Source organism: Sus scrofa, chromosome 14, assembly GCF_054392235.1.
Source record: "Sus scrofa isolate SSC_HxYL_T2T_F1_AM1 chromosome 14, Sscrofa_HxYL_maternal_Yorkshire_Landrace_v2.0, whole genome shotgun sequence".
Lineage (NCBI taxonomy): Eukaryota > Metazoa > Chordata > Mammalia > Artiodactyla > Suidae > Sus > Sus scrofa.
Genome location: NC_139396.1, coordinates 60,921,870 through 60,935,050, shown reverse-complemented (window position 1 = coordinate 60,935,050; position 13,181 = coordinate 60,921,870). Strand labels below are relative to the sequence as shown.

Here is a 13,181-nt window from a genome sequence, read left to right as displayed (position 1 = left end):
TACATTGAAACCCCTTTTTATATTAAAATGAAAGACAAATCCAGATTGAACATAGTGATTGCAAAATATAATGCAATTTTGAACAATTAAAATTATGAAAATATACAAAATTGATGGGCAATACAGCTAGGCATTTGTACATTTATGTGGAGAACACTAAAAATTTCTCTACCTTTTATCCACATCAGATAAATGATTTAAACCAAATGTTTGCTTTGGAGAGTCTTAACTTAGGATCTCAGTAGTATAAAAAGCAATAATTCTTCAGTCTGTAAACAGTAGTCGTGTTTTTTCTCCTTTCCTTTTTTTTTTTTTTTAAAAATATCAATTTACCACACAAAAACAAAACAAAACAAAAAACCCACACAAACCAAAAACAGCAGCAGCAGCAGCAGCAGCAATGAGTTATTTGGGAATTCTCTTCAAATACCAATGACATACAATTGCTGGAGAGGGTGCTTTTTACTCATGTAAGAATATATATATATATTTTTTTAACTGTACACAATTTATAGTGCATGACAGTTTCCAAAAGAACAGATCAATAAAAGATATTGGCCATTTCTGCATAATTTCATTCTTTTTACAATTATCTCAAAATTTAAGAGGTTGGATCTAATCAAAATGCTACATTTAGTAGGAAAATCAACAAGTAACAAAGGAAGCATAACCCGACATAATATTATTTGTCATTAAACCAGCAGAGGACCCAGATGCCCCTAGGCAAAAGACTAGTTAGGTAGACCACTGGAGTCACACACTGTCCCTGAGGACCAAGGCCAGCCTACTGAGCACACATACACTAGAATGATCATGGTCAGTCGATAGACTTGTTCCAAAGAGCATTTCTATGTACAGAATTTTTGGGTATTCAAAGAAACATCATTTCAAGAAAACATGCCATACATACCCCTACCCCCATACACAAAGCTCCACCTAAATAGGCCATAGTTTTATGAAATTATGATAGGTTTGTCATTAAGTCAGATGTAGAATTAATCAGAATTTTTAGTTCATCTTGTTCAAGGAAGTTTTCTCCTTTTAGAATGGGGTATGACAATTGTGGCTACCAAATTACATCTAAACTAGTTTTCTGAAATTATGGATGGACTGGACTTCCAACAAGTCTTATTTTTGAACAGGTAATTTAGTAATTTTCAAAAAAGTTTCTTTGGAAGGTGAGAGTGTTATTAATCACCCTACCAAATTGTAAATCTAAGAAAGTCAAGATACAGGAACAAAATGCAATTGTGTTACATACAGAGATTTTTTTTTCCAAGCTTTTTTTTTTTTTTTTTTTTTTTTTTTGGTTGCTTTTAAAAGAAAAAACTATCACATTTCACTGGAGAAGTGAGTTGGTTGAAAAGGACCTTGTAGGTCTTTAAGACAATCCTCCATCAGATACTTGAATTTCCTCATCAAATTCATTTCTTTGCTTTTCAGAATTACTAACTTTAACAGTATTTGTGTAACAAAGACCAAAACAGAAGCACAGATTCAAACACAAAGAAGTTACCAAAGCAACTATATAATCTGTGTAACATTTTCAAGAGCAATGCTTATCTTTTCTGTCAGAACAACCTCTGAAGCTACAGTCCTGGGGAGCTCCAGTGAACAATGCAAACATGAAGGATAACAGTTCCTTTTTGCCAGCCTAAGGTTAAATCCATAATATACATTCCTTCCTTTCTTCTTTCCCAAAACCCCCACATAAAAAACACTAAAGTATTAAATCTTTATTTTCAAGCATATATACATATATGCTTGAAAACATACTTATATATGTAGAAGCATATACATATATATATATATATATATATATCTCACAAAACCAAGGACGTTGGTATTATACTTGCCTGCATAAATTATGTACACCTCTTTTCTTTAAAACAGTGATTCTCAACTTTCCCAAAAAGACAGCAAGCTAGTCTTCAGCAGGCTTATAAGTGGTCTGTACTACTTTCCTCTCCAAACAGCTGTAAATTAGCAGAAGCCTATCTGTGATTTAACTCTCACAGAAGCTAGGATGGGGATACCTTGGCCACTGGGACTAGTAGGCCAAAAAATGAGGGCCTGTGATCATCTGAGTGATGCCCTTCAGTGGCAGGTGCTTATGCCAAATTTCACCTGAAGCCCTTTGGCTACCTGCTTTGGGCTCTGTGGGAGCCACAAAGCCAAGGGAGCCTCAAACTAAACTGCTAATGTGAAAAGAGGGTCCTGCTCCAGGTCATGGTCCCCCTCTACTTTTGCTTTCTGCTTCTTAAGGCTCAAGGACCAGATCAAAACGCCCATTGCTGTAATGGTAGGACCATTCAGCTGCTCTGAGGTCAATGCTTTATGCTTATTTCTATTGCTGCTTTTATAGAACCCCATCACCACCAGATGCTCTGGTGATAGAAGGGAAGAAAAGTGGGGTTCTCTTGTGGCTGCCATATGCATATGAACATGTATAAAAAGTGGTCAAACCCAGATGAGGGTCCTGCTTCTGGTTTATATACAATAATTTAATCAGTTGTATACATTTAATACCTAAAAAATTAATTCACGATCAAAGTCCTTCATGCATTTTATGAGGAAGTTCTGGATTAAAATGATGGTCAACCAGATGTAGCTTTTGCCTGGGAAGATGTCATTTTCTGTTGTAGAGTCATCAGTGCCTGTGGTTCTTAGTAACCTAAATTTTTAGTTTCTTTGTGGTCTCAAGTCTTTTTTTCAGCAGCTCCCCAATTTCCAGAAGTGAGTGCAAGTAACTGCTCTGCACCTTCCCTTGCACAGTCTTTGAAAATTTTCTCTCTTCCTACAAAGGAAATAAGAATCAGTGATCTTGCTCAGAAAGTATACCCTCAGATTATAGTTCCTAGGCATAAATTACCACAACTTTTGGTCTCATTGCAGGCTTCACCAGAATACAGTGGGTCATTTTCAATTTCATTAAATGCAAAGATGGCTACATTCTTCACAGATGTATATTTTTTCCATGAGACTTTTCACTGAGACCCTGTTGCTTTTGCATAACTATTCTTTCAAGTAAACTTTATTATAAATGATATCAAGTCAAAAAACTTGAGATGTTTAATCACTACATTTTATAAAAAAAAAAAAGTTAGAAAATTATTACTAAGTAGTTTGACCATAAAATCACTACTATTTTTTTTTCCCCATTTTTGGCCATACCCGCAGCATATAGAAGTTCCCAGGCCAGGGATCAAATCTGAGCTGGAGCTGCAACCCATGTCATAGCTGTGGCAATGGTGGATACTTAACTCACTGTGCTGGGCCAGGGATCGAACTAGTGCCTCCACAGAGACAAGCTGGATAATTAACCTACTGCACCAGAGTGGGAACTCCCACTATTTTATTATGAGATGTACAAAGTGGGAAAATTGAGATTTCTCACTATAGGGAAAAAAGTAGAGATTTATTACTAATTAAGACATAACCACAGACACTTTTTAAAAGCATCAAATTTACCAGTGTCATCCTTTCTAGTTACAATAATCGAGAGGCCTCCCTCCATACTGACAAAATCCATAGGAGTTCCAGAGGTTAAACAACGAAAAATTTTCTTAAGGCTACTCAAAATGTGAGGTAAATATTTGCTGCACATTTGACCTGTGGTAAGGACCACAAAAAAATACAGAGGATGGAGTGTTCAAACACAGAAAGAAGGTTGGCTAAAAACTGGTTAGCTAATAAAGCTGGCATTATTTTAAAGCCCAAAAGAAACCAGATAAGCACACTTTGTGACCTAACAATTTCTAAGAAGGTACATACAACAAATACATTCCACTGAGTACTGTATGTAAAAGCACACATACAGCAAAAAACCTAAAATGTCCAAGAGCTGTGATGCATTCTTATTTTCAATAGTATACAGTTGTTTAAAAGAAGAAACTGATCTGGATGCATTAGCCTGAACAGAACTCTTAAATACCTGGGAGTTCCCGTTGTGACTCAGCGGGTTACAAACTCAACTAGTATCCATGAGGATGCAGGTTCGATCCCAGGCTTTGCTCAGTGGGTTAAGGATCCGGCTCACAGCTGTGAGCTGTGGTGAGGTGGCAGACACAGATCATATCCCATGTTGCTGTGGCTATGGCGTAGGGCAGCAGCTGCAACTCCAAGTCAACCCCTAGCCTAGAAACTTCCATGTGCCACAGGTGTGGCCCTAAAAAGCAAAAACCAAAAACTCTTGAATATCGGTAGAGTGAAAAAAAGGCACATTTCGGAATAAAATAGAGTATATCATTTACTTTTAGAAATGTAACAGATATTAGAGTACATTATAAAGTTACATTAAAACCAGACGGTTTTAAAAAGTGGGTGGGAAGTATGTTGGCACACGACAAGTTTCAGTGGATTCCACTGGAGAAAAGGAAAGGGGATCGGGATTAGAGGTAGTACTCCAGAGCCCTTGTTCACAGTGTTTCAAGTTTAGAAAGAAAGGAAGGAAAGAAAGAAAAAAGAAGTGAACCTAACGGAAATGGAATCCAAGAGTTTTGTTTTGCTTTAACCCCCAAAAAAGTACTCACCACTATATGGATCCTCTATTTGGTGGCCACTGCTGCTCAGTATAGTATATGTATCATGACTTTAATAAAATAAGGTAATATAAGGCCATTATTGTTTTGTTTACTCACTATAATCCTATGAAGTACATATTACGATTTCCATTTTACAAATAGAGAAACTGAGGCCCAGAGAGGTTAAATGGCTTTCTCAGGGTCAAAAGATGAAGGCAAAACCAAGGCTTGAAAAATCCAGAGAGTAGCTCAGAGTTAAGGATAACCTCTAGAATAATCAAAACAAGAAATCTTATTTGTCATTTCAGGAGGAAGATAGATTTTTCAGCAGAACAACCATTCAACAGTCTCTAGGACAGAAGGGCTACTGTGTCTGCTGTTACCTTCATATCCAACAGCCATTCCCATAAACCGTAAGCTCTGGCTCTGCCAAACATCTCATGTTGTGCCAAAAGCACAATTCACTTTCCTGCCTCCACGATTTTGTCTGTGCCTCCTCCTGCTTGGGATTCCTTTATTCCATTCCTTTCTACCTGGTGAAAATTTATTAATCCTCACATGTCCCTCTTTCAGTTGAGACTCTTTCTGACTCACTCAGATTTTTATGCCTATTATCATATCTCCAATTTGGTAAGCAATTTCTACATATCTCTCTATGGCCAGGTCTTTTTTTTTTTTTTTTAATCTTTTTGTCTATTCTACAGCCGCACCCATGGCATACGGAGGTTCCAGGCTAGGGGTCCAATCGGAGCTGTAGCCACCAGCGTATACCACAGCCGCAGCAACTCGGGATCCGAGCCACGTCTGCAACCTACACCACAGCTCACGGCAACGCTGAATCCTTAACCCACTGAGCAAGGCCAGGGATCAAACCCGAAATCTCGTGGTTCCCAGTCGGATTCGTTAACCACTGAGCCACAGACAGGAACTCTTACCGCCAGGTTTTTAATCACTGTATTTCTATAAGCAATTACCCCAGCAATAGTGAGCTTCATAAATTCATATCTACCTATTGAAAATCTCAAAGATAACCAGCAAAGCCTAACCAAATAAAGCAATGTGACATCTGTTCAAGTGTGTGATCCTTAGATTTTTTAAAAATAGGTACTGTAATTTTGAATTTTTACTTTTCTATAGTTATTCAAAAAAGGAGATAGGAGTTTGGTGTAGAGAAGAGAATGAGTTTGCATTTAGTCTCAAAAGTAAAAAGTTGGAGTTCCCTTATGGCAGAGCAGATTAAGTATTTGGGGTTACCACTGCAGTGGCCCAGGTCACTAGTATGGCATGGGTTCGATCCCTGGCCTAGGAACTTCCACATGCTGCAAACTTGGCCAAACAAAAAAGTAAAAAAAAGGAGTTCCCATCGTGGCGCAGCGGAAACGAATCCAACTAGGAACCATTAGGTTGCAGGTTCGATCCCTGGCCTTGCTCGGTGGGTTAAGGATCTGGCATTGCCGTGAGCTGTGGTGTAAGGTGCAGACGGGGCTCGGATCCTACACTGCTATGGCTGTGGTGTAGGCCGGCAGATGTAACTCTGATTGGACTCCTAGCCTGGGAATCTCCATATGCCTCAAGTGTGGCCCTAAAAAAGCAAAAAAAAACACAGCTCTATATCTACTATTATTAATTATCAGATCTCTTTATACATAAAAGTGGTCCAAAAGGACCAGAAAGTGTCTCCCCTTTCGGCATGCAAGTGCGGAGCAGAAGGCAAAATTCTGCATGAGATGTACCTATTTCACATGGATTTAATTTCTTAGGCCTGGGTACCACTGAGCCACAAAGAGAACTCCCAGAATCCACATTTTAAAGGTAAGACTTTATAAGAATTTTACTAGTATAATTTTAAGAAACCAGCCTATGGAGTTCCCGTCGTGGTGCAATGGTTAAAAAATCCAACTAGAAACCACAAGGTTTCGGGTTAGATCCCTGGCCTCCCTCAGTGGGTTAAGGATCCGGCATTGCCATGAGCTGTGGTATAGGTAGCAGACATGGCTCAGATCCGGCGTTGCTATGGCTCTGGTGTAGGCCGGCAGCAACAGCTCCGATTAGACTCCTAGCCTGGGAACCCCCATATGCTGCGGGTGCAGCTATTAAAAAAAAAAAAAAAGAAATCAGCCTATGATAACTATCAGGAGAAAACTAATGACTGGCTCCTTTGATTCCATACTTGTTTCCATTCCTTTTTGGCTGACTTGCTCTGGCCTAATTATTACTACTAGCTGAACTATTTCCGATGTCCAGCATCTTTCCTTTTTCATGTGGTAACTGCTGGGCTGGCAAAGAAACCAGCCAATCAAGCAGCAGGTTAAGTTTTCAGTCAAGGAAACTGTCCCTTTCCTCTGGTGCTAAAAATAGGGACAGTACTAATTCTACTCCCCAATAAATCATCAGTAGTTTTCACAGAAAAAGAACCAACCCAAAAATGTATAAAAAGTAGGAAGAATGGGAGGCGGGGAGTGAGGTGGGAGGAAACACCACCAACAACATAACCGAAAACTACTGCCATGTACCTTCTAATTGCAAGTCCTATAAGGAGAGAATGATGAATTGAAAATTAACTTGTCCCTGTGATAAAGATAAGAACACCTGAGTACCTATATATAACTTATTGCCGATCAACTACGGCCTCTTACCAGTGAAAGAGAAGTGTCTTCTAAAATAAGTTCTTCAAGTTTAAGTGCAATTAGATGTGTTTCAAGCCCTTTAATATGATCCACAACATTGGAGATTAAAGTCTGGAGTCCAGTAACATAGTCTTGAAAACTGGTAAAGACAGGCGGCTGGAAAAGATTTTTTAAAAGTTGAAAGGTTATTAAACATATTTGTCCCATGCTTACATCACATAAGCTGTACCAATTTCAAGCTATAGCATTATTTAATTCCATTACTTGTAACAAGAATAGAGGTAGTTTTGGATACTAGGACAGTCTCTCAATCCAAGGTAAGTTCAATAGCCATTAGATAATGGCTAACTCAGTAATGGTGACTTTGTTTTCTTTTTTATCTTTTGGTTTTGTTATCTTTTTTGGCTGCAGTGTACAGCAGCTTGATGTGGGATCCCAATTCCCAGACCAGGGATTGAACCAGAGGGCAGAGGGGAAAGCGCCAAGTTGACTTTTTTTTAATAAGGTTTTACTTCGCTCTGGGGAACTAGAGATAAAAAACCAGTAAGGAATCTTAGTTAGTCAGTATTCAACTTTACACTGGGAACTTCCTGGAACACTAAAGGAGATGATACCAAGACTTCATTTCTTCTCTTTATGTCTTTGAAATTTTATCTAATGTTAATGATAGAAATGGAAAGTCTAAGTTCTAGTGTAAAAAATAATGGGTAACAAAAACCAAGAATTCTTTTTTTTTTTTTTTTTTTTTTTTTTTGTCTTTTTAGGGCCACACCCATGGCATCTGGATGTTCCCAGGTTGAATCGGAGCTGTAGCCACCAGCTTACGCCACAGCCACAGCAATGCCAGATAAGAGCCTTGTCTGCAACCTACACACAGCTCATGGCAATGTCAAATCTTAACCCACTAAGTGAGGACAGGGATCGAACGCGTGTCCTCATGAATACCAGGTGTGTTCATTACCATTGAGCCACAACAGGAACTCTCAAGAAAATACTAAAAAATAGTTAAGGGGAATTTGCCCTAATAGATATTAAGAGTATACTATAAAGTTACATTAAATCTAAATGGGACTGGTATATAAGTAAAAAAAGACTGAAAGGACACAAGACCCCAGAAAGAGCAAAGAATATAATTTCAAACAGTGGTCTGAATTTCAAAACAGTGATTTCAAGTGAATGAATGGTACTGAGATAGCTAGCTAGACATACTGTGAAATATAAAATAAGTGAAATAATAAATACAAAAACAAATTCCAGACAGATTTAAATATTTTTTTTTAAATGCAGGAGTTCCTGTGTATCAGAAATGAATCTGACTACTATCCATGAGGATGTGGGTTTGATCCCTGGCCCAACTCAGTGGGTCGGGGATCTGGTGTTGCCATGAGCTGTGGTGTAGACTGGCATTTGTAGCTCCGATTGGTGTAGGCTGGCAGTTGTAGCTCTGATTTGACCCCTAGCCTGAGAACTTCCATATGCCATGGATACAGCCCTTAAAAAAAAAAAAAAAAAAAAAAATCATCAAAGCACTGGAAGACTTAGGTACTTACTTCTGAATTCCTAAATTGAAAAGATCTTTCTAAAGATTATACTAACCTAGGAACCATTTTTTAAAAATCTCAGAAAGGGAGTTCCCTTTGTGACTCGGTGGAAATGAACCCAAGTAGTATCCATGAGGAAGCAGGTTCAATCCCTGACCTCGCTCAGTTAGTTGGGGATCTGGCGTTGCCATGAGCTATGGTGAAGGACACAGACGAGGCTCTCCTTCCAAGTTGCGTGGCACAGGCCAACAGCTTTAGCTCCAATTCAACTCCTAGCCTGGGAACATCCATATGCCATGGTGCCACCCTAAAAAAAAAAAAAACAGCAGAAGCAAAAAAATTAGAACTAACCAAATATTCAATGATGTGAATAAGTTATGCTATACAACAGGATGGCACATATCCATTAAAAGTAATGAGCTACATCTATATTTCCTAAAATAAGGAGAAGTCCAATTGTTCTGTTTCACCCTATTAAGTGAAAACAAAACAAAACAAAACAAATAGCCAAGTTATAGAACCTTTTACAGAGCACGGTTCTGGTTTGTTTGCAGTGGTTAATCACTGCTTGGTGGGAAAATGAGTGATCTTCACTATATTCACATCTTTAGGATACTTAGACAATCATAAAAATAGGAAAGCTATTCTCATTTTTGGAAATCAGAAAAGCAATAAATACAAAAACTCTCACAAAATGCAAAGAGCAAAAACTCTCGACAAATATTAGGAGTGTATGCATCCACTGGAAGAGAAAGTAACAGTGAAATTCTGATCCATACTTTCAAACTCTGCACTCATGATCTGTTAAATTATCTTGAACAAAGTGATGGAGAGAAGTGAATGAATGCTAACACCCAGGACAAGTGTCAAATCTAAACAATTCCTGAATTGCTACTGAATTGTGTAGGAAGTTAATATCATTAATAAAACCATCGACATTTTCGAAAAATGAAGGTTACTGTATTGCTATAGTGAACAAAAATCTCTCATTAATAAGGTAAACTCAAATACTAATAAAACAGCATGTCATATGCAGAATAAATCCTAAATATCTTTCCTTATGAGAAGGATAAAAATTACGTTAATGTTTTACACATTTGAAAATTAAGTCAAGATAGGAGGAAACTTCAAAATTGAATACAAACAGAAAATATGAGTCTTATTTATATTACACTAATAATACAATCTGAGTTTTTAATTCCAGTGCTTTTACAGAATACCTCAACTATCCACATTGACTAGAACATAATCTAAGGACAAAAGAAACACTGCGGGAGTTCCTGTCATGGCTCAGCAGAAATGAATCTGACTAGGAACCATGAGGTTGCAGGTTCGATCCCTGGCCTTGCTCAGTGAGTTAAGGATCTGGTGTTGCCGTGAGCTGTGGTGTAGGTCACAGACGTGGCTCGGATCCCGAGTTGCTGTGGCTCTGACATAGGCCGGCAGCTACAGCTCCGATTCGACCCCTAGCCTGGGAACCTCCATGTGCCACAGGTGTGGCCCTAAAAAGACAAAAGACAAAAAAAAGAAAAAAGAAACACTGCAAAAATTTGAACTTTATTTAGCAGTTTTGTTATTGGAACTAGTAGTGGAACTAATATACTAATTCCACAACTACTTATTATTTGTTGTAAAACAGCAAATGAATAAATATGCTGCTGGGAACCATGGTTCTCACCCTTTATAGAGTGCAAAAGCTACAAATATGGAATGAGGGGAGGAATGGAAGGAAGAACACTGATAATGGACTAAAAGTGGAGGTATCAGTAAGAATTAATTATTTAAAACTACGTATTTGTATGTGTAGATAAATTTCCATCTTTCTTCACTGATTAACTAGAAGCAATAAAGCCCCAATAGGAATTGGTATACCCAACACTTAGCTCTTGATTCAAAAATACCATGCCCCAGAGTTCCCATCGTGGCTCAGTGGTTAACAAACCCGACTAGCATCCACGAGGATGCAGGTTCGATCCCTGGCCTTGCTCAGTGGGTTAAGGATCCGGGGTTGCCGTGAGCTGTGGTGTAGGTCAGAGACGTGGCTCGGATCCCGAACTGCTGTGGCTCTGGCACAGGCCGGCAGCTATAGCTCCGATTGGACCCCTAGCCTGGGAAACTCCATATGCCATGGGTGCAGCCCTGAAAAGACAAAAGGCAAAAAAAAAAAAAAAAAAATACTATGCCCCATAAAGAAACCAGGGCTCACTGAAAAAATGTCTGATTTCAGTTCAATGGGTGAGTACAAAGCGTTTTTGTTTTTCCAGAAAGTAAGAGCTCAAAGCCAATGAGGACACGTTTAAGGACAGGAACCAGCTTAAAATGGCTCCTATTAGCCAAATCTGTACATCCAAAAGAAAATGATGATAATGGATTATAAAATAAATTTTAAAAAGAAAGTCCACCATGATACTAAAATAGTGATATTAAAAAATGTATAGCTTGGAGGGAAGCAATCACGTTTATCATTGCATCCAAAAGAATAAAATACCCAGGAGTAAACCTACCTAAAGAGACAAAAGACCTGTACTCTGAAAACTACAAGCCACTGATGAAAGACATCAAAGATGACACAGATGGAAAGATATAACATGCTCGTGGATTGGAAGAGTTAATATTATCAAAATGACTGTACTACCCAAGGCAAACTACAGATTCAATGCAATCCCTACCAAATTACCAAGGACATTTTTCACCGAACTCGAACAAAATATGTTAAAGTTTGTTTGGAAGCACAGAAGACCCAGAATAGCCAAAGATATCCTGAGAAAGAAAAATGGAGCTGGAAGAATCAGGCTCCCAGACTTCAGACTATACTACCAAGCAACAGCCATAAAAACCATATGGTACTAGCACAAAGACAGAAATAATAGAACTGTGGAACAGGACAGAAAGCCCAGAATTAAACCCACGCACCTACAGCCAACTCATCTATGACAAAGGAGGCAAGAATATACAATGGAGAAAGGACAGCTTATTCAATAAGTGGTGCTGGGAAAACTGGACAGCCACATGGAAAAGAATGAAATTAGAACACTCCCTAACACCATACACAAAAATAAACTCCAAATGGATTAATGACCTAGATATAAGACCAGACACTATAAAACTCTTAGAGGAAAACATAGGCCAAACACTCTCTGACATAAACAACAGCAACATCTTCTCAGATCCACCTCTTAGAGTAATGACAGTAAAAACAAACATAAACAAATGGGACTTCATTAAACTTAAAAGTTTCTGCACAGCAAAGGAAACCCTAAACAAAACAGGAAGACAACCCACAGAATGGGAGAAAATCTTTGCAAATGAAGCAACTGACAAGGGATTCATCTCCAAAATTTATAAACACCTTCTGCAGCTCCATACCAAAAAAACAAACAACCCCATCAAAAAATGGGCAGAAGATCTAAACAAACAGTTCTCCAAAGAAGACATACAGATGGCTGAGAAACACATGAAAAGATGTTCAACATCACTCTTTATTAGAGAGATGCAAATCAAAACCACTCTGAGGTACTTCCTTACACCAGCCAGAATGGCCATCATCCAAAAGTGTACAAACAATAAGTGCTGGAGAGGGTGTGGAGGAAAAGGAACACTAGTACACTGCTGGTGGGATTGTAAATTGGTGCAACCACTGTGGAAAGCAGTATGGAGATTCCTCAGAAAACTCAAAATAGAACTACCATTTGATCCACCAATCCCACTCCTGGGCATCTACCCAGAGAAAACCACAGCTTGCAAAGACACATGTACTCCGATGTTCATTGCAGCACTATTTACAATAGCCAAAACATGGAAACAACCTAAATATCCATCAACAGAGGAGTGGATCAAGAAGATGTGATACATATACACAATGGAATATTACTCAGCCATTAAAAAGAATGAAATACCAGCATTTTTTGCAACATGGATGGACCTAGAAACTATCATGCTAAGTGAAGTCAGCCGTACAATGAGACACCAACATCCAATGCTTTCACTGACATGTGGAATCTGAAAAAAAGGACACAATGAACTTCTTTGCAGAACAGATGCTGACTCACAGACATTGAAAAACTTATGGTCTTCAGAGGAGACAGTTTGGGGGGTGGGGGGATGTGCCTGGGCTGTGGGATGGGAATCCTATGAAATCAGATTGTTATGATCATTATACAACTACAGATGTGATAAATTCATTTGAGTAATAAAAAAATTTTAAAAATTTAAAAATTTAAAAAAAGAAACACATTTGAGGTGGAAGATAGTAGTTATTTTTTTAAATTTTAAATTAAAATATGGTTGATTTAAAATAAATAAAATAAATAAAATAAAATTAAATTAAATTAAATTTAAAAATGCATAGCTTAGGAGTTCCTGTTGTGGCGCAGCAGCAACAAATCTAGAGGAACCATGAGGTTGCAGGTTTAATCCCCGGCCTTGCTCAGTGGGTTAAGGATTTGGCATTGCTGTGAGCTGTGGTGTAGGCTGGCAGCTACAGCTCCAAT

At 38.3% G+C, this 13,181-nt stretch overlaps 1 protein-coding gene across 2 annotated transcripts in view; it reads right to left on the bottom strand.

The window, feature by feature from the left end:
* The window catches only part of NAA25 (N-alpha-acetyltransferase 25, NatB auxiliary subunit), a 75,839-nt gene continuing 62,658 nt past the window's right edge, over positions 1-13,181 (bottom strand). Inside the window, exons 23-24 of one of the 2 annotated variants that reach the window (XM_021074209.2) lie at positions 7,160-7,306; positions 1-2,797 (exon numbers count right to left, since the gene is read on the bottom strand). In XM_021074209.2, coding sequence (XP_020929868.1) covers positions 2,675-2,797; positions 7,160-7,306 — 270 coding nt within the window. In that variant the 3' untranslated portion in view covers positions 1-2,674. Of the gene's footprint in view, positions 2,798-5,189; positions 5,346-6,127; positions 7,307-13,181 lie in introns of those variants that run through there. The other variant, XR_014826916.1, reaches the window with a different exon arrangement.